The following is a 20335-nucleotide window of genomic DNA, read 5'->3' as shown; positions in this document are numbered from 1 at the left end:
TATTGTCATACTGATATTCTGTACAAACTGTGAAGACCACTGAGACAAATGTCACATTTGTGATATTGGGCTATATAAATAAACATTGATTGATTTGTTTGTGTGTGTGTGTGTGTGTGTGTGTGTGTGTGTGTGTGTGTGTGTGTGTGTGTGTGTGTGTGTGTGTGTGTGTGTGTGTGTGTGTGTGTGTGTGTGTGTGTGTGTGTGTGTGTGTGTGTGTGTGTGTGTGTGTGTGTGTGTGTGTGTGTGTGTGTGTGTGTGTGTGTGTGTGTGTGTGTGTGTGGACGCTTCAATCATGTTGTGTGCACTATCCGTGCTGAGTGTGCTGACTTTTCATACAATGTCGCACTGTCTGGCTTCCTGCCTAAAGTCAAGTGCTCGGCGCAGTTGTCGGCGAAATGTCGCTCCTCTGTTTTCATTGAAACAGCTCATTATATCCGTTAGCGCAGCTAGCTAGCACCAGATGCTAACAACAACAGTACACGTAAGGTGTGCACGTTCTCTCTCTCTCTCACGCCACACATACACACACCCTCCCGGTCCTCCCGATGGCCAGTCCGGGCCTGCCGGTGAGCGGGGAAGTGTGGTCTGCCGCAAGCGGGCGGCAGGAGCGGGGCTGTCAGCATCAGCTTGTAGATGGTATTTTAAACTTGATGCCCTCTGAAACTACGCCAGGGCGGTTGCGGACAAAAAATACACATGCGTTAATCGCGTTAAAATAATTAGTAGCGTTCATTTTTTGCGTTAACGAGTTATTAAGTTAACAAACTAGTTAGTTAATCTGATCATTAACTGTAAGGGTTGTCAGCAGGGGCGTTTCCTGGACCTGGAAACATCCGGGGCTTAGCCTACAGTGGCGGCACCAGAGATTTTCTTTTGGGGGTGCTGTGGGGTAGCTTGACGATTCATAGAGGGTGCTCGAACATGTAGGGTTTCTCATTAATGTACCGAGCGCTACAGTGGAACACTCCCCACACGCACAGTAACCGCAACTGTTACAATGAGGGCTCGATAATCAACTCATGGCATATAGGTGTAAGCAGGGGTAAAATGCTATTTTTATAAGTGGTGAGTGGACTTAACCTCCTCTAGTGGGGTCCGGGGGCATGCTCCCCCGGCATACTTGCCAACCTTGAGACCTCAGAAATCGGGAGCATTTCAAAACCGTCGTGCTGGATCGCCGGAGCTGTTAGATTAACATTAACATGCTTATTGTAGTTGTAAGTGCAATGCCTTGCGGCCTGTAGCACCTTCCTTGATGGAGCATATGTGTGGGCTGGACCTGTATTTGACAGGAAAGGAGTGAGCAGAGGGTCGAGTTGTCGATTCTTGTTCTGTTTTCTGTGACTATCTCCCTCACCCCCTTAGACTTTCAGTTGCACGCTAGCGGTAAATCTGATTTTGTCAGAAATCGGGAGGAAACCGGGAGAGAGCAATGAAATCGGGAGGGTTGGCAAGTATTTACCCCGGGAAGATTTGTTTTTAAATGTTGAAGTTAAAAGCATCAATCTGGTGCACTTTGAGAGCAAAATTAAGAGATCTATGGATACCTCTCTCAACACCCATATGAAACAGAACTGTAAACAGATTTTCTTTTTCTTTATGGATATTTTACAAATCACTCCCCTTTTAAACTGTATTCTTGTTTTACTGTCATGTAGTATTTCATACCTGTTTTGTATTCTCTTATTTTTTTAACAGTTATTTATCTAACTAGCATATCCCTCCGAAAAATATGGTCTTAGACTTTACTGATGATTTAGAATTTATTGAAACTCCAGAGTCAACGTAAGAACTATAAAGCTCACCTTAGTCTCTCAGTCTGACAGGAGAGGACTCTCCTCCAGCTTGTTGTAGAACAAACAGCTCCTTATGTCCGTTAGTGCAGCTAGCTAACCAGATGCTAACAACACGGTCCCTGCTGGAAGCGGCCCCTCTCTCTCTCTCCCTCTCGCTCAATCACGCTTAAATGCGCTATTGCCACACACACACACACAGAGTGGAACTTGAATGAAACACATGCAACTCTCTGGTCTGGTGTCTTGCCTCTGTTGCATTCACTGAACACGGGTAATTACAATCCTGCCGTCCTCTCGAGTGTCATGATGAGGCTCAGGTAAAGCACGGTTAATGTATTATATTATTGAGGGAGAATTGTCCGGGGCTACAGAAAAAACATTCGGGGCTTTACGCCACTGGTTGTCAGTATATTTGAAATGACTAGGTAAACTACGTTATCTAGCTAGCAGATTTTTAATAATATTGGAAGGAATAATGCGGTCACATTTTTTATATAAGCCTATAAAACTTAAATTTCAGGTAAGTTTCCAGTTTCCATTGTATGTTCAGCTTCTTTCAGATTTTTTTTTATTTGCAGTGGTTTTAGTAAGTGTTGTCAGGTTGGTGAAGATATTTCTTAATTTGCATGTGTTTTGGCACATTTTTGTTTTTATATTTGCATCGTTTTTGAAAGTGCAGCGCATTTATCCTAATGTAAGTGTTTTGGGCAGTTGTAGGGTGTTTGCCCCTGTCAGCCACCACTGTAGTATACAGTGCCCCCAGTTGGTATGACAAACTTAATCAAACCATTAAAACTGAGTATCTTCAATGTACTTTGTTCTCACTGAGAGATTAAGAAACGTTTTGCAAGATAATGCTTTGCAAAAATACTGTGTTCCCCATCAGATGGGTTATTCAAAAATCAAAGAACAATGTTACAGATGACTCATACAGATCTAGTTAATTGGGAGTGATCTTAGAAAACAAATTCTCTCTGCCACCCATTGAGCTTCTCCAACCCAATGCTGTGATTTCCATCCTCAACACTGGGACATCCATTCCCAAGTGTCAGTCAATAGGCTTTTGTCTCTCCCACACTCTTCCCCTCCCACATGTTTTGTGCTGAACTATTGCTGCCAAAGCCAGTCTAGGACGACAAGAACACAGGGGGAACGCTGCCATCTCCAGAAGGAGAGTCAGATGGTGGCGAGGATTCTTTGTCTTCTCCCTTTCTCTCATTTCCTCCTCCTTTGGTTCGGGCTGGTGTCCTCACACTCTGATTCCCTCCACAACAAAAGCAAATAATCACACTTGGTAATTTGCTGTGAAAATGGGATGTCACAGCATTTTGTGTGTGTGTGCTGTCTGTTTTGGCCTGAGCTCATCTGCATGCATAAGGAGATTTCTCACCTGCAATCTAATTAAACAGTGCATGACAAACCGTTTTGCTGAGCGTGGGGATGCGGCTCAGTGTGCAGGTTATTAACAGGGCTCGAGGTTGTCCAAGTTACAGCTGCAGCTCAGAGGATGCTCTGGTGTGACCTGGACACAACGCCCAGCCGCCTGTTGTTATGACAGCTCCAAGCACTCCCAGGACTGAGCAATACATAGCTTGTCTTATTAGAGAACCCCACTAACTCCGAGGCTAATTGACCTCACCTGTTCATCTCCAAACACTGCATATTAAAACCAGGATAGACCTTGCCCAATTTTTAAAACCCCCATTTCTGTGGTTGACAGTCCCATAAAGCACTGCTTCTTCAAATGAAGCAGTCATTTGGAAAAAGTGGCAAATACCTCCTCTCAAATACCCCACAAAAAGGGGTTAGGAGGGGGGAACAGCTCGCTCCGCTCCAACACCAGCACACACTCATACTCTCATAAAACCAGGCAATAAAGCTGCTATCCTCTTGAGAGTTGATGTACGGTGCCTGAAAGAGAGCTACTGAGAGCCATATTAAAGGCTTTATTACCAGTGTCAGATTCAAATTAGTGTGTGTGTGTGTGTGTGTGTGTGTGTGTGTGTGTGTGTGTGTGTGTGTGTGTGTGTGTGTGTGTGTGTGTGTGTGTGTGTGTGTGTGTGTGTGTGTGTGTGTGTGTGTGTGTGTGTGTGTGTGTGTGTGTGTGTGTGTGTGTGTGTGTGTGTGCGTGCGTGTGTGTGTGTGTGTGTATTCAGTCTGACAAGGCAGATTGTCTAGCACATGGCTGATTTGGAATGCTTTAAACTAAGTTAAATAATATCATTTGGAAGATATCCAGAGCCAGGGCCACAGATGAGTGAGCAGTACAAACAGAAGTCAGTGAGTTAGATTGGATCCCCGGGGACAGGAGTGAGGACTTTGTGATGCTTTATAAAGGAGAATGGTGGCATTACAACGTTTTTGCTTCGGCTTACAATGTTGTCGTAGACCGGGGGTCGGCAACCATTTTGATATGAAGTGCCATTTAAAAAAAAATTGTGATAATGTGCCGACGACCGTGAACTGTCAACAGGAGGGCGGCGGAGCCTCGCTGCGGGGAAGCAGTGTGTGGACCTCTTTCACCTGTCAGCGCAACTTACATGATGTGGTTTAAACACATTTAAATAATTGGTTTAAACAGCATAATAATAATGACGACCGACGCCGTCCGTTCTGTGATTCTGCAGAACACACAGATGGCCAGTCCGCCCCTGTGTAGCATATTCTTTTCGATGAGAGATGAGCAGATCGCCACTGGGCTTTCAACTACAGACACAGCCACGCAAAAACTGCGGCATTTGTACAGGTTTTAGAGGGTTTAGACTTTCAAATAAAGGTTTTGAATATAGGCTCGATGTAAAGTCTACTTTTTAGTGACTTTCTGATCATTTACACAGCACACACAAATAATGACTGAGGGTTAATTTTTTATTCTTAACCAAGAACCTTGAGCAACCTGTCACTAACGTTCCTGACAGATTCCAGGACAGTTTGCAGTGTAAACCCCACACAGCAGCAGTGAAGCCAGTTATTTCAGATCCAGTGAAGTCATCACTAGCCACAGGATAGGGCCAAGAGAAATCAATAAGAGCTTTTAAAGCTTCTCAAATCAGCACTTCTCAACTCTCACTTAATTCACTCCTTTGTTCCGCGATACATTGCATCAGCAAAGAGCGCTGGTGTGACATGACATGAGAAGTTTGGTCATAGCAAACATGCTCATCCGCTCACAGTCCGTTTAAACATACTCTGGCTGTATCGTGCAAAGTAACAAGATAAACCAGATTGCCTACTTGGATCAACTATACTATACAGACAGCGTCAAATATATATCGAGGCTATATCTTGCATTTCCCATTTCCATCGATCGGTATTGTATGTACTTTAATGAAATGTATTATGTCAGTAAATTACAAATAATTGTGTTATATCAGTTGAGAGCAATAATATTAAGTTCAACCTAAAAAACAATTATGTGAATTTTGTTGACATAATACATTTAATTAAAGTCAACATGTCAGTTCTTTCAGGGTGTGTGTGTGTGTGTGTGTGTGTGTGTGTGTGTGTGTGTGTGTGTGTGTGTGTGTGTGTGTGTGTGTGTGTGTGTGTGTGTGTGTGTGTGTGTGTGTGTGTGTGTGTGTGTGTGTGTGTGTGTGTGTGTGTGTGTGTGTGTGTGTGTGTGTGTGTGTGTGTGTGTGTGTGTGTGTGTGTGTGATACTGGGGGACCATGAGACATCATTATGTTAAGGCTAACTACATTTCCTTTTGATCTCACAGTATACGCTCAGAGCAAGCACAAACTGAGACATCACTTTCAGAAAAGCAGCTGGAAGAGAAACCAACATCTTATCTTGAGTTTCAGCGCAGGTGGGTGTCAAAACCTAATAGAAACAAATCACAAATGACCAATTCACCAGCAGCTCTACTAATATCCCACAGGAGAGGGACTTGATGCTCTCGCAGCTCAGGCACAAAGAGTGTCTTCAAACTGCATCCAAACTTGCAGAGGGTGACTGGGGAAGAAGAAAATCCTTGTTCACTCACCCGTGCTGGTGAAGCAGAAGAGAAGAAGAAGCAGCAGCCAGGAAACCATTGTTACCGGCCAGTATACAGATGTCTCCTAGTTGCCAGATGATGAATTAACAGTTGGGATGAAAAGAGTGTTGGAGTTGACACACTGGAGCGTCCTCCCTCAGCTGCTCTTCTTGTTTCTCCTCTTCTTCTTTCTCTGCGTGTCTCTTTTCTCTCCCCTCCAAACTGCGTGCATCAGGCTCTCTTTACTACTCTGGCTCCCATGCTTACTCGCTCTGACTCGCTGGTTCACTGGCTCCCCCTCTCTCCCCTGCCTGCCTCTCTTTCTCCGGTACAGTCAGGGAGGAAAGTGCTTAAGAGGCTGGCTCCTCCCTCTCCCCGCCTGCTCATCTTCCTCTGCCATTTACACAGTCTAGACCAGGCACACATTCTCCTGGATGATCCACCATGCATTATCATTTAATGGGACGGTAACATAATATTTAGCACTTTGCACAAATGGATGATAAAATATTGATTGTGTTTGTTGACATTGAGAATGGAAATCCAATGAATGCAAAGAGCTTTTCAAACATGCAGCTTTGTCATTTTCTGATTATTTTTAATGGTTATTTTCCCCCTTGAATAAATAGGAAGCAAAATGAATGCACTGAAACTGTAACGTTGACTTGAATTAAATGTATAATGTCAACACATAGCAATAATATTAAGTTAAACCTGATATATCTAATTTAAAGTTAATATTATTGTTTCAACAAACCAAATACAGATATGTGAAATCTGTTGATATAATACATTTAATTCAAGTCAACGTTTTAGTTTTTTCAGTGAAGTCTCACAAGGACATTAGAGATGTATTGTGTTCCACATGTTTGTATGTCACCTTAAGAGCAGCTGATAGCACCTGCCTGAAGTGCTCAAGGCTGCGATCTGTCGGGGGTCAAAGCTCTGTGAAATAAATGAATGTGAGACGAACCTTTCCATGTCTTGAAGGTGATCATTGAAGGCTCCACGAGGCAGGCAAGGGTCAGAGTTACATAAATATGGAGCTGTGGCATGCAGTGGTTTGATTTCCACTCACCTTTTTAAGTGATGAAATAGAAGAATGGTTGAATATGTATTTGAAGGTTTTTGCCAGAGCTGTAATCAACCCTGTCACCTTCAAATTACTTCTTTACTCATTTGTTTTGTGGAATACATATGTAATTGCAGGAAACATAATTAGTGCCTGGTTTAAGTTGCCAGTGTTATTTTAATAAGGATCTCTCAGCAGGAATATTGCTGGAAGACAATAACACACTTTCCTGAGAGTATAGGACTTAAAGGTCACCTATTATACAAAATCTAATTGTTCATGTCTTTTATACATAAACATGTGTCCCCTCTGTGTAAAGAGATTCTGAAAGTTACAGGGACAAATATTCTCTCTCTTTTTGTCCTGATCCATTTATATAAAAACCTCTCTGAAAAAGAGCTGATCAGATTTTGGCCACTTTATGATGTCATAACGTTTTTGTGGCTTGGGTAACCATTAGCCAATCAGCAACCAACTTACAAATCTTAAAGTGAAATGGAATACAGTCCTACTCTCCAAGAACTGTCAAACACATACTCTGCTCACCTCCTCCACTAAATCCCTTTTTTGTAACCGTCGGCAGGGCATTGTAATTGACACCTTGTGTTAGTTTGAAAGAGTGCATGGACAAACTCAATGTCCTTTTCAATCCTAGTCACAGGTCACTGCATCAAGATGGATTGTATCCTGGCAGGCACACAGTTGTGGCAAAAAGCTTTTGTGAATAAAGTGTATTTAGCAAAAAGGGGATATATTGCTTAGTTGCAGTTAAAGCGGTTGACTGGAATGTCCAAGGTAACTGTCTTTGTTTTCTGGGAACACACATCATTGCTATGAGCACCTCAGGTACTACTCAAAATACCCTTATAACACTGGCCTGGAGGTGGAATTCTTGAAAAAATGAATTGTGGTTTGTGCTTTCCGCAGCATTGGGTGAACATACTTTTTAGTTGTGTATTATTTCCCTCCCTAAAACCTTCAGACGAGCTACACCATGCATTCTTAGGATTCTCAGCAGGTCAGAAACGATGGCTGTGGTCTATGAAATATCCAGCATGTCAGTACACTTGACTGGACTTCAGTGGTTAACATTTCTATATGGTATTGTTTTTGTCTTTTCTTTATACTTTTGAATACTAACATTTGAAATAATGCTCTAACACATACCACGACAAGGGTTTTATTGTATCTCTTTGATGTGTAAGACAATAACCAGTGTGATCACTCTAGTCTCGTAAGGTGGTATTCTTTTGAAGTTTGAATAATTATTCAAACAATTTTAATTAATTGAATCCCTGGATTGTAGATATATTTTTACTCAATATGTATTTTATAATTTAAACAATTTTAAAAATGTTCATTGAGAGAATGCAGTTGTTTTCTGGGTATGGTATTCGTTTGGTTTTGTCCATGTTTTCGTTTCCACAAACTCAATCACATTGGGTTCGGGTTAGGTTTATTACATCAAGTCTATGTTTCAAAGTCAGTTCTTACACGATATTACCTGCCTATTATATACACATAACACGAAATAGCATCAGGGTTAGTTCAACCATCTTGATCAGAGTGGTTGATGGAATCATCCATTAATCAACACCTATACACTTCTTTCGATCTCTTCAGGCTCTTTCCCTATCCCCTGACTCCCTCCAGGTAAAACCACAAGCCTCATACACACGACACACACACTGCCAAGAGAGTGTGTGATGTCTTTTGAGAGGGAGGGCTGCAAGAAAGCAGAAAGTAAGGTCTCATGATGGCAGCAATTGTGACAATTAATATATATGCCAGATGTTCACAATATATTCATTAACTATATTACATCTTTTTTTATAATGTTGCAAAGGCCCCTCCTCACTGATTTGCAGCGATATTGATCCTCACTGATTTGCAGTGATATTGATTTATCGGTACCGATGGATAAGTATTTTCACCAGTTTTTCCAAAGACACATGCCTTACTGTACGCTAGCACAGCATGATTGTTGGTAAAGCTTAGAAAGCGTTCATATGTGACGAAACAAGACAGAGAATACAATAGAAACAGATTTGATATGCGCTGTGAAACATAATGTTTGCTTTACATTGCATTACTGTCTTAATTGCATTCTGATTGGTTTATTTGATGTGAGCATTGCAAGCAGAGCTTTGTTTTGATGTGGTTTTAATAGAGGCATTTTGTTCTTTTAAATGTGTCATCCACAAAGGAGAGGCTTAGATTGATCACAATCAACAGGTAATTCAAATGTGTGACCTGTTCTACCTTCAGCTCAGTTTGATAACTTTCATTCTTGTGTATTTCTGGAATGATTCATCTTTGAGAACATCCACCTCTTACCTCCTCTCAGGCTGAAATATGTTGCTGAGAATGGTATGAGCTTTTGTTTGACCAAAATACTGCAGCAACACACAATCACAAATGGTGAGCACTATTTTCCTCCTAGTTGATTTATATTTCCCCGGCAACACACTTGAAAAAAAGACTAAGATACGTCATCTATCTACGGGTGTTGTTTTTCTCATAAACTCTGTCATATATAATTTCAAAAAACTATTTAAAACACATTTAAATGAGTTTTATTTGAAATGATCGTGGTCAGCTGTATTTCAGTAACAGGATAGCTGAGCATTAGTTCTTCAGTTTGGCTGCTGTGATGAAGTAATTGTAAATCTTCTAGTTCTTACTTTAAAGAGCAGTCGCTTTAATGTGCTGAATTAATACGGCTCTGCTTCTGAACCTGGCGGTGTGTTACCCCCAGAGAGTAGTGAGAAGATTAATGGCACACTGATGATTTATGATGATATCTTTCTACTTATATATTTTTGTCTTGTGTGCTACAGAAGATATTTTTCAGTCTCTCAGCATCCTCTTATTATTAATCAACTTCAAAGAAATTAAAAAGGGAGTTATTCTGTTTTGCTCAACAGTTCCCCACAGCTGAGCATGCAGAGCAACTGTGCACATGGGCAATAAGGGCATGGGGGTTGATGTAGGGTGGAGATTATCAGCCAAATATGTTCCGGAAGTTCTGACGAACACCATAAATGCTCACACTGGTTGCCAAGGCTTAACAATTTGTATTGAGTCTAGCTTAAATTGCAAATGATAAAGCCGACCCTTTGAGCTTTATTCCCCGACAGAATCACCTGTTCTGGCAACCTGCAGACGTACATGTGTTTAGTTTTTTGAATGTTTTCTGTTCCAAATGTTTGTACAGTGAGAAGGAAAAGGGCTTCAAAGCTCTGTACACATGATACATGGTCAAATGGCTGTGCGCTGATGTTGTGTTTCTATGGAGATAGTGGTGCCACCCAACCAGTCAGAATCAATACTCTTAGCGTCCTGCGGCAGACGTTGAAGCAAATCTTCTTAGTGGCCAAACGGCAGTACTACAACTTGGGCCCAAAAATACTTTTTCCCATTGCCTTATTGGGAAAGAGACGTCTGTTAATCAGCGCATAATTTTTTTTTTGCAACATAAACAACCCAGTACGGACACTTTTGTAGCCTTTATTTTAATCATTATTGCCTAAAATGTGAGTTATAATGAGTTATTTTCTCTCTATTCAGTTGACTGAGCCGAGATTGGGAGAGAAAACGATAGTTACGTATGTTACTACGGTTCTATGAATCCTGAATGACCGCCAGAGGCGGTGCTTAGCACTGAATATCTTCTGTCTCGCGCATGCGCAGGTCGAATATTTATATCAATAAAGTAACGTGTGACCTCGTATGACCCCGGAAGGCATAAGTTCCGGTGTTGTCAGTTCAGTCCTATGGAATATATGGAACCGTAGTTACATACATAACTATCAGATATTCCACCTTAGGGAGGAATGCTGTGTTCGGCCATAATGTGACACCTGAGCCATCTGAGTTCCACCTCAGACTTGAGCTGTTCACGGACAAGGCCTGAAGCTCGCTTTGCTGAGGTGATGGCAAGAAGGAAAGCAGTCTTAGCTGAGAGCCACCTCAGTTCTGCCTGTAACAAGGGTTCAAAGGGAGGCGAGCATAGGGCATGTAGGAGCCCTTGGGATATTCGAGGGGCGAAGCCTCAGAGCTCCCTTTAAAAACAGGGATACCAGCCTATGGCTCCCCACTGTGTTGTTGTCAACCCTTGCGTGTTGGGCTGATATAGCAGCGACATACACCCTGACGTTAGCGGGACACTGGCCGTCGTCCAGGAGGGACTGCAGGAACTCAAGGGTAGTAGGCACCGAGCAATGTACCGGGTCCTCATTTCGCCCTTGGCACCAGTCAGAAAACAGTTTCCACCTGTTTTCGTACTGCCTACGAGTAGATGGTGCCCTAGCATTGAGAATAGTCCTCCTGACAGGCTCTATGCAGTTGCTCAGCAGTGGGTCGGGCCACCAGTGGCCGGACCCACAGGGGCCACATCCGACCCTCCAGCTGAGACAAGAGGTCCTTCCTGTTGGGGAGACGCCAAGGTGTCCCGCAACAGAGAGAACCAAGTCCTGGCTAGCCAGAAGGGGGCCACCAGAAGAAGCCTGTGGCCCTGATGAAGCACTCTGAGGAGTGTTGGTAGGATCAGAGGAAGGGGTGGATAGGCATAGAGAAGACACCCTGGCCATGAATGAGCCAGGGCGTCCTGACCCAAAGGGCTGGTCTTCTCAGACAAGGAGAACCATAGGGGGCAGTGGGTCGACATCTTCGAGGCAAAGAGATCTACCTCTGCCCTGCCGAAGAGATGCTGGCCACCACCTCTGGATGAAGCCGCCACTCCCCTGGTGGAGGTTTGTAACGGGAGAGGAAGTCGGCGACTTGGTTCTGCTCTCCGGGCAGATACATTGACCGTAGGCTGGACAGGCAAAGAGCTGCCCAGGTCAGCAGAGTCTGGGACACCTCTAGCAAGCGTGCAGATTTGGCACCCCCTGGTGGTTTATGTGATACACCGTTGTAGTGTTGTCTGAGCGGACAAGCACATGCCTCCCCCTCAGGTATGGTAGGAAGTGCCTGAGTGCCGGGCCCGGCTGTCAGCGATACGAGCCGCATACATTGTTTGTTAAAGGCGAGACACGGCAGGCAAAAACATCGTTTTTCATCCACTGGTCAATTTTGAGATGTTGTGCTATTTTGATTCCATAACATGTTTTCTTTCAGGCTTTTGGAAGGAAAACATGCAAAATACACATTTAAGTGTTCATTTTACTATTTGCATCTGTATATTTCTCCTAAATTCACCAAAAGTTAGCATTCTAACGTAACATAAAGTACCGCGACCGCTGTTTGCACAATGTCATCTTTGGAAGAGCTCCATCTCTCCTGCACAATCTCATCGGATCCAAATATGGTAATTTCCTTTGTATCAGCAACCAATCGTGAAAGCACAAAAGGGTCTTAAACCAAGAAACGAAATCTCATTGGCTGGTGTCAATTTCTGACAACGTGATTCGTTCAGATGCGTCACGTGGTGTGCTAAAACACTTCCTGGTTAGCTTTCCGCTAGAAATTTAAAACTCAAAATGGCAAAAGAACGGCGAAAAAACGTTCACAGAGAAGACAACAACAATTGTCACTTGCACGAAGCAAGGTTATACAAAAAACAAATGACCCCGAACATGAAATACCTTCACGGAGTGCGTCGAGGCGCAAGCTGTCATCCAAAGAACAGGAGGGTTTAGCTAGCGCCTCACTGCAATCTTTAAAGGTCATTTTCTCAAAATGAGTTGTTTCTCCTACTCTGAGTCCGAAATGTCCACTCCAGTTGCACTTACATTCACCAAACCTTCCAGTTATATTCCTATCAATATTATGAAGGCTTTTACAGAAGGGTTTGTTCATATACCATTCATAGCCTGGATTATATAAGATTCCCTTCTGTAAAAGCCTTAGATGCTAATATGACTACAAAATGAAACGAGAATTTTGAACCTGGCTTTATCCAAAGTTCAGATTTCGGTTCCTGAAATGTGTTAAAATATGCGCAAATGTAATGAGATAATGGGAATTTGCATATTCAGAAAACTTGTAATATAAGAAACAATTGCCTTATTGTAGGTAATTAACTGGAGATATTCACCTGGGGTGTCTCGCCTTAACTAGGCTTAATAAACCATTACAGACCTACATCACTTAGCAACAGCTGCACATGCCCACATGCTAACTATGGGTCTTACAAAACTACATAACATTACAAATAGTCAGAAAATATTATTTACAATATTAATAAAATTATGAATTCAATTTTAACTGATTGACAAGGCAAAACACTGCACAGCGGCAGCAGCATTAAAGGAAAAATATCGTCTTACCTTGTGTTGGGGCTTTACAAAACTCCAAATGTAGCCTGGGGTGGCACTAATGAAGACCCTCATTAGAGCAGATACATACACATTGTCCAAAATGTTACTATGGACATGCATTAAAGTCAGATGTGTCAGTCTCTTCTGTGTCATATTACTCTAGTTGTAGAGGTGGTGGGCTGAGAAGTAGCTGGTGGTCCACTCTTTTTATTGGGTTGTTTGTTGGAGAAAAAAATCCAAAATCCTTTTTTGCGCCATTCTAGAAAGTTGTCACTCTGCAGTGTGTGTGTCGCGTCAATTACGTCACTCTCCCACGACCTACGACAGAGATGACTCGGATTTTATTTATTTGGAAAATAAATTCAAGCCACCTGATATACAATTATATACCATGACTATTATATGCTACTGTATACAGCAAATTTTATTTTAAGTAAAATCATAACTATTTTATGTAGTTTAATCATTTTTATTTAGGTGGTAACTCAGTTTTTCAAATGTACACCACTCGCCAACAGGGGGTGCTACAGCACCCCCAGCACCCCTACTTCCCGCGGTTACGAGGTGCACAGCTCGCAGCTCTAGCACGTTGATGTGTTCTGTGCAGTCCTGGACAGACCACTGCCGGCTGTCCTATTTTGCCACACCGCACTCCATCCCGAGAGGCTGGCATCCGTCGTAACGGTCTCTCTGCGGAAAGGGACTGAGCCCATGGCGACGCCCCTCAACATATACGACCTCTCCCTCCATGGGGATAGAGTGGAGAGGCACTGTTGTGACACCCTGATTTGTTTGTGCCTGTGCAACTTGGGGTCTAAGTGGAGGCCATTCAGCCATCTCTGCAGGGGGCGCAGTGACAACAAGCCCAAGGGAACGACAGTTGAGGCAGCTGTCAGCTGGCTCAAGAGGCGGAGAAACAGGATATATGCCAGAGGCCTGCCTCTTTTGAAGAGGAGAAGAAGCTGGAGGATGTCGTCCAGGCGCTGAGCAGATGGACAGGCCTGCATAGTGACTGTGTTCAGAGCCACCCCAATGAAGGTTAGGCTCTGAGAGGGGTTCAGACAACTATTCTCCATGTTCACCTTGAGGCCTAGCCGGGCGACATGAGAGAGAAGGAGAGCCGTGTCCTGGGTCGACTGCAACCGGGATGGTGCACAGATTAACCAGTCGTCTAAGTATGGCAGAATATTCATAACCTGAGACTGCAGGGGCGAGAGGGCTACCGCGACGCACCTGGTAAACACCCTTGGGGAGAGGGAGAGTCCGAATGGGAGCACCCTGAACTGGAAATGACGGCCTCTGAAGGCAAAGCGAAGAAACTGCCTGTGATGAGGCACAATAGGCATATGCAAATAAGCGTCCTTCAAGTCGACGGACGTGATCCATTCCCCCCTGGCAACGGTACGAAGAACGTCCGCTGTGCTCAGCATATGGAAAGGTAAAATCTTTAGGAACTTGTTGAGTCCACTCAGATCGAGGATTGGGCGAAGTCCACCGCCTTTCTTCCTTACCAGGAAGTAGGTCCAGTAGAAGCCCCCGGGCTGTGAGATGGGGTCCACAGGTTCGATTGAACCCTTGGCAAGGAGGACTGACAGCTCCTGGTTTAGGGCGACTTCTTTTGCCGGGTTGCTTATGGTGGCAGTGTTTCCCCTAGGATGGACTCATAGTAGCGGTGCTAAGGCACGTGGAATTTTTTTGTGTGTGCGAAGTGCGCCCCGACAATTTGTTTCTATGTGTCAGCACAAGAAAGGCTCTTGAGGCCTAGTACCAGGGCCATTTCTAGACAATTTGCTGCCCTAGGCGAGATTTTATATATAAAGAATAAATGAAAAATCTCTACAAAAGACAAATACTACAAAAACAGAAACTTATTGACATAGGTAATATACGTCAAAATGGATCCAAATGAATTCATTATTGTATGAACATGTTTGAATTGAGGGGTGGACGTCACATCCTCTAGGGGGGTCGGGGGGTATGCCCCCCCCCAGGAAGATTATTTTGAACATTTTAAAGTAAAATGCTTCAATCTGGTGCACTTTGAGCACACAATTACTAGAGACATGATCTAGGGGGTACAACTCTAAAACACCCATTATGAAAAAGATCGGTTTACATTTTAATAATCAAATAAGTATGTGAATATAACCAATAACCTAACATAGCCAATAACAAATAAATGTAGCTTATTTAGTGGGAATGCTGTTAACAGCATTCCAACTAACTGTTATTCTACGGACGAAACATTTATTATTATTCCGCCGACTTATTTTGGCCCTCTTCTCCTCCCGCATTGAACATCTCAGAAACTCCGTTCAAACATCAAAACGTTCAGCTCGGTCGGGAATCGATGGCTTTTACTTTTCTCATTCATAACTTTCATAATTCCAGAGATACATCCCATAATTCATCACATATTTAACATTGAAGTCAATGGAGAAAATCTTCAGACTTCAACAAATCTTCATGCGACTTCAACTGCTAACTGTTCATTCATACTTTCACTCAGAAACCTCATTCATTCTAACTTTAAAATGTTACACATCTTTCTGACATTATTCGTGTAATTCGTGAAATCTGATTCTTACTTTTAGAGATATTAAACATTGTTCAGGCCTTGTTTTAGAGGTTTTCTTCAGATTTTAACATTAACTAGAATTAGGGTGACCAGATGTCCCGCTTTGCGCGGGACTGCACAGCATTTTCACGACTTTTGGTGCGTCCCGCAAATTGAGACGATGTCCCGCATATTTCATTTTGATTGGCTAAAACGCTTTTCTTTAAAATCAGATTTATCCAATGGCTGTTGAGAAAGCAGGGAAGGCTATCATCAGGGGGCTGTGTTTGCTGTCAATCAAACTGTAACACACGGCGGGTGCTGGTCAAGTGTTAACCAATGAGAGTAACTCACTCACACACCCCCCCCCCCCCCCCCCACCCCGCCAAACAACAACAACGAACGCAGGCGACGCAGCAGGTTATGGAAAATGGAGGAAACTGAAACTACAGCTAAGAAGAAAAGAAGATGCACATACAACAAAGACTGGGAAGACAGTTACCCGTGGGTGAAGTCAGTGTAGGGCGACTCTCAGAGAGTTTTTTGCAATCTTTGCAAGAGTCATTTTTAAATTTCACATGGCAGTGAATACGACGTCAAAAGACACGGAGAATGCGATTCTCACAAGAAACGTGTCGCTCAAAAAGAGACATCCCACTCTATGGAGACATTCCTACTCAAACCAAAAAATGATGGCCAAGGTAACAGCAGCAGAAATAACCAGTGTTTACCATACAGTGCAACACTCCCATTCATACCGGTCAAATGACTGGTAACAAGCTAGCGCCGACCATTTTTCCAGACTCTGAGATAGTAAAGAAAATGTCATGTGGTCGTACAAAAGCAGCGTCCATAATAACAGATGTGCTTGCCCCTGCCTCTGTGGAGAGTTGTTTGACAGAGTCAAAGACACCAGTGGTTCTAGGTGACAAAATAGCCCACACACTGTGTGTGGGGGCCCACCTTCTGTTGCTGTGATGGACAAAACTGAAAGCTATTTTATTTTATGTATTATTATGTTTCTGTTCCCTCCTGGCCAGTGTTGGTCTTATTCTATCTATTAATTTATGTTGTGCCTACTTGTACAGGTAATAGTTGAATTAAGAAGATGCATTTCTAAACACTTGAAGTGAATAATGCCTGCTGCCTTGGTTAGCCTTAGTTTACTTTTCTTTATTAAAAAACTGCATTTTGACTTCACTTTCTGCTCTGTTGTTATATATTTGTTACAGGGTTTTTTTCCGGGGGTTGGGGGGTGCTGTTGAGAGGGTGTCCCACATTTTCCCACACAACCATACTCATTGTCCCACATTTGGTTTGTTGGGATATGGTCACCCTAACTAGAATGTGTGATGTCACAGCTAGAGGGTAGAAAATCTTGAAATTTGCCTTACATATATTTTTTTTAAATTGCCATAATTCCCAAATCTTACATTCCTGAGACATAATTTATCATGACAAACGTAGGAAAACATCTCGTAGCTTGAAAAATGACAAATAATTAAGCAAAAATAATTAAATAAAATGCCTCTTGAGGGCATGAAGTGACAAAAACGTTCAACATTCCTCCATTGAAGCCCATTGTAATTTCAGGCTGATATTTTCTCACAGCAGCAGCCGCACACATTTAGTTAAACTGCCAAAAAAGGCCACATTATTAACCCGAAAGTATACAAAAATTACACTTCAGATACTCAACTTCCTTGACATGCTTCACGTTTTGAAATTTCACAGATATCTGTTACGGTTCTTCCACAAAACGTTCACATGTAAGAGGTTTATCTCTCATTCAGAACAATGGAAACCTTTGATCTCTGCACACCTCATTAGCTCAAATATAAACACCTGTGTCATGGAACACGATGATGTCATCACTCCAACTGACATGCTCAGAGCAGCAGACTTCAGATAGCAGAGTGCTAACAGTCCAGTCGTGAAGACATCTACGGGACAGTTTTGAGATTTCTTCAAATGCCGTTGCCATGGCAACACAATGCTGGCCTTGAAACACAGCCCAGAACTTCACAGGTTTGGTAATGATGCAGCCATCAACGCATCTAAGCATATTATGGGGTGTCATCAAATGCCGTTGCCATGGCGACAGATCATTCGCCATCAAGTTAGTTCAGAAGTTTTCAAAAATACACCTTTATTGAACAAATACTACAAATCCACATAACAAATAATCAAAAATGAAAAAGGGTCGCCACTTATTATTATTTTATTTGGGTACCTGGCTGGTGCCCCCTAGCAGCAGCGTGCATATTTCAGCAGCGGCGCTGCGCCGCCACAGGTCAAGATGACCACCCAGTGTTTCCCCGGCTGAAGGCTGGGGGCCAGCCTCGGAACTGAAGCCTGTACCCTTGGGTTAAGGTGGAAACCACCCAGGGGTCTGAAGCTTGAGCTACCCAGTAGTTGAGCTGCTGCTGGGAGAAATAACCGACAGCCGGCCGCAGCCGGCCCTCAGCATCCCCTCATGGGATGCTGAGGCCCATGGCGGGCACCAGGGTGAGCCGGTGGATGGGAGCGGCCTCGGGAGGCAGACGCGGAACCTCTAGGCCTACCGGGGGGGGGGGGGGGGGGCATGTCTCTGCGAAGAGCTGAGAACTGTTGCCTGGTCTGACTAGCTTGGACAGTCCGTTTGAGTACCTGTACGGCAGCTGAACCGAACAGCTCCCCCAGCTCCACTGGGACAGCACGGAGAGTCCTCCTACATGCCTCTGATAAGGATGAGTCGAGTCTGGACGAGAGTGGACATCAGGCACCCAAACTCTCTAGACATCAGAGCAAACGCCTGTAATGAGGCGTTACTGAGGCTGGTAGAGGAAGCACTGAGAGCCTCCTGCTGCAGGGAAGCGGAGAGGGCGAGCATGAGGTGAGAGAGGGAATTGCCTATACGGCCCATGCGCGCCGCTGCATCGTAAGCCTTAGTGAGCAGGTCATCAGTGACCCGACATTGGGGTCGAGGGCACCTGGCCTCCGACCTCAGAGCTTCGTCAGGGGAAACTATGAGGGAAGCAATGGTATGCTCAACAGCCGGCATGTGGTCAAGGCTGACTCTTGCCGCATCCTGCATGGCTGCCAGGGCTCGGCCATCGGACGTAAGATGGGAAAGAACCTTAGTGTCCCTCCAGCATGCATGTAACTCCCTCAGATACTCACAAGAGGGAGGAACGGCAAAGGTGGCGGGTGCCAAAGTGCACCTGAAGTGCCATGCGGATGACGGTACCCATGGAGCCGTCCTCTGCCCCCTCCGAGGATCCATGAGCTGAGGTACAGGAGCCAGGCCCAGAAGCATGGGATGGGCCCTCCCCGTCATACTCATTAAATTGAGTGGCTGAATCTGCCATTGAGAACACATCGTCATCTGGAACCAGCTCAGCCATGGGCGGATCGGGTGCAGCGGCGTGCTCTGTACCGGCACCAGAATGGAGAGCCAAGAGGAGTGACTTCATCTCGGCTAGCTCAGTAGTGAGTAGATCCACCCTGGAGGACAGCCTATCAGGCATAGTCCTCTTCCTGGGCGGGGCACCCGCAGCGGCCCGACGCCTAGGATGGGTAGGTTGGGCTGTGCAGAGTCGACTGTGCAGGGGGAAGGCCACCCTCAGTCAGTAGTTCAACCTCGGCTAGTCTAGCAGCTCTTACCGCACGAGGCATGATGGTGCAATTCATGCACGGGTCCTCCGAAAGGCCCTCCCTCAGATGCTCGAGGCCAAGACAAGAGGGGCAAAGGTCATGGCCATCCTCTGGTTGAAGAGAAGCCATACAGGTGTTACAGCCGTTAAACATAGCGACAGTACCAATGAAAAAACTCTAGAATAATTGCTGCTGGCAGCTTAAGTCAGTCTGAGGGAGAGCACTCAGCTGACTGTAAATAACTGGGCCAGGAAACAATATCCGCAGTGGAGGGGAGTGAGCACAATAGTAGTTAGCGTGAGCACTCTGCTAGCTGGGGTGAGAAAAATGAGGTCAGTTAATGGTATATCTGCCGTAAGAGGAGAGCGGGAATACTCTCTCCACTAGCGCCGTAGCGAGTTAGCCTGAGCGAGAGTACTCAGCGAACTGGAGGATGGGACAGGAACTAACTGTGTGCAGTGAGAGGGGAGCGGAAACACTCTCCTCACTAGCGCTGTAGCAAGTTAACTTTGAGCGAGAGCACTCAGCTAACTGAAGGATGGGACAGGAACCAACTGTGTGCAGTGAGAGGCAGAGGTGTGGACTCGAGTCACATGACTTGGACTCGAGTCAGACTTGAGTCACCAATTTGATGCCTTGAGACTCGACTTGACAAAATCACAAAACACTTGCGACTCAACTTGGACTTGAACGCCAATGACTCCGCACTTGACTTGGACTTGAGCCTTCTGACTTGAGGTGACTTGATCATTTAATTCAGAGGACTCCAACATGCAGATCGCGAGCTGCCGTTAGAAGAGAAGACTCACGTTGGGGAGAGCAGAATCTTCAGCCGCTCCTACTCTTGCTGAGAATCCTTGCAGGCAGGGGAGGGCCTTTATTTAGCTGGGCCACCATGCGGCCAATCATATGCGACACACTAGGATCATACCATTATGTGAAAGAAGGGTGGGGGGCACAGCAGGTGTAGTGGTACAGGCTAGCTGCACAGAGCGACGGGGAGACGGATTTACATGCAAGTGCGTCAGAAAAA

At 44.4% G+C, this 20335-nt stretch overlaps 1 protein-coding gene across 1 annotated transcript in view; it reads right to left on the bottom strand.

Moving 5' to 3' along the window:
• The window catches only part of kirrel3a (kirre like nephrin family adhesion molecule 3a), a 366436-nt gene extending 360373 nt beyond the window's left edge, over positions 1 to 6063 (bottom strand). Inside the window, exon 1 of the mRNA XM_034098423.2 lies at positions 5784 to 6063. Within this exon, the coding sequence (XP_033954314.1) occupies positions 5784 to 5832 (49 nt within the window). The 5' untranslated portion in view covers positions 5833 to 6063. The remainder of the gene's footprint in view (positions 1 to 5783) is intronic.
• Between the last annotated feature and the right edge of the window lie 14272 nt (positions 6064 to 20335).

This window comes from Pseudochaenichthys georgianus, chromosome 14 (genome assembly GCF_902827115.2).
Source record: "Pseudochaenichthys georgianus chromosome 14, fPseGeo1.2, whole genome shotgun sequence".
Lineage (NCBI taxonomy): Eukaryota > Metazoa > Chordata > Actinopteri > Perciformes > Channichthyidae > Pseudochaenichthys > Pseudochaenichthys georgianus.
The sequence above is the reverse complement of the archived record's forward strand: the minus strand, read 5'-3'. Positions and strand labels throughout refer to the sequence as shown.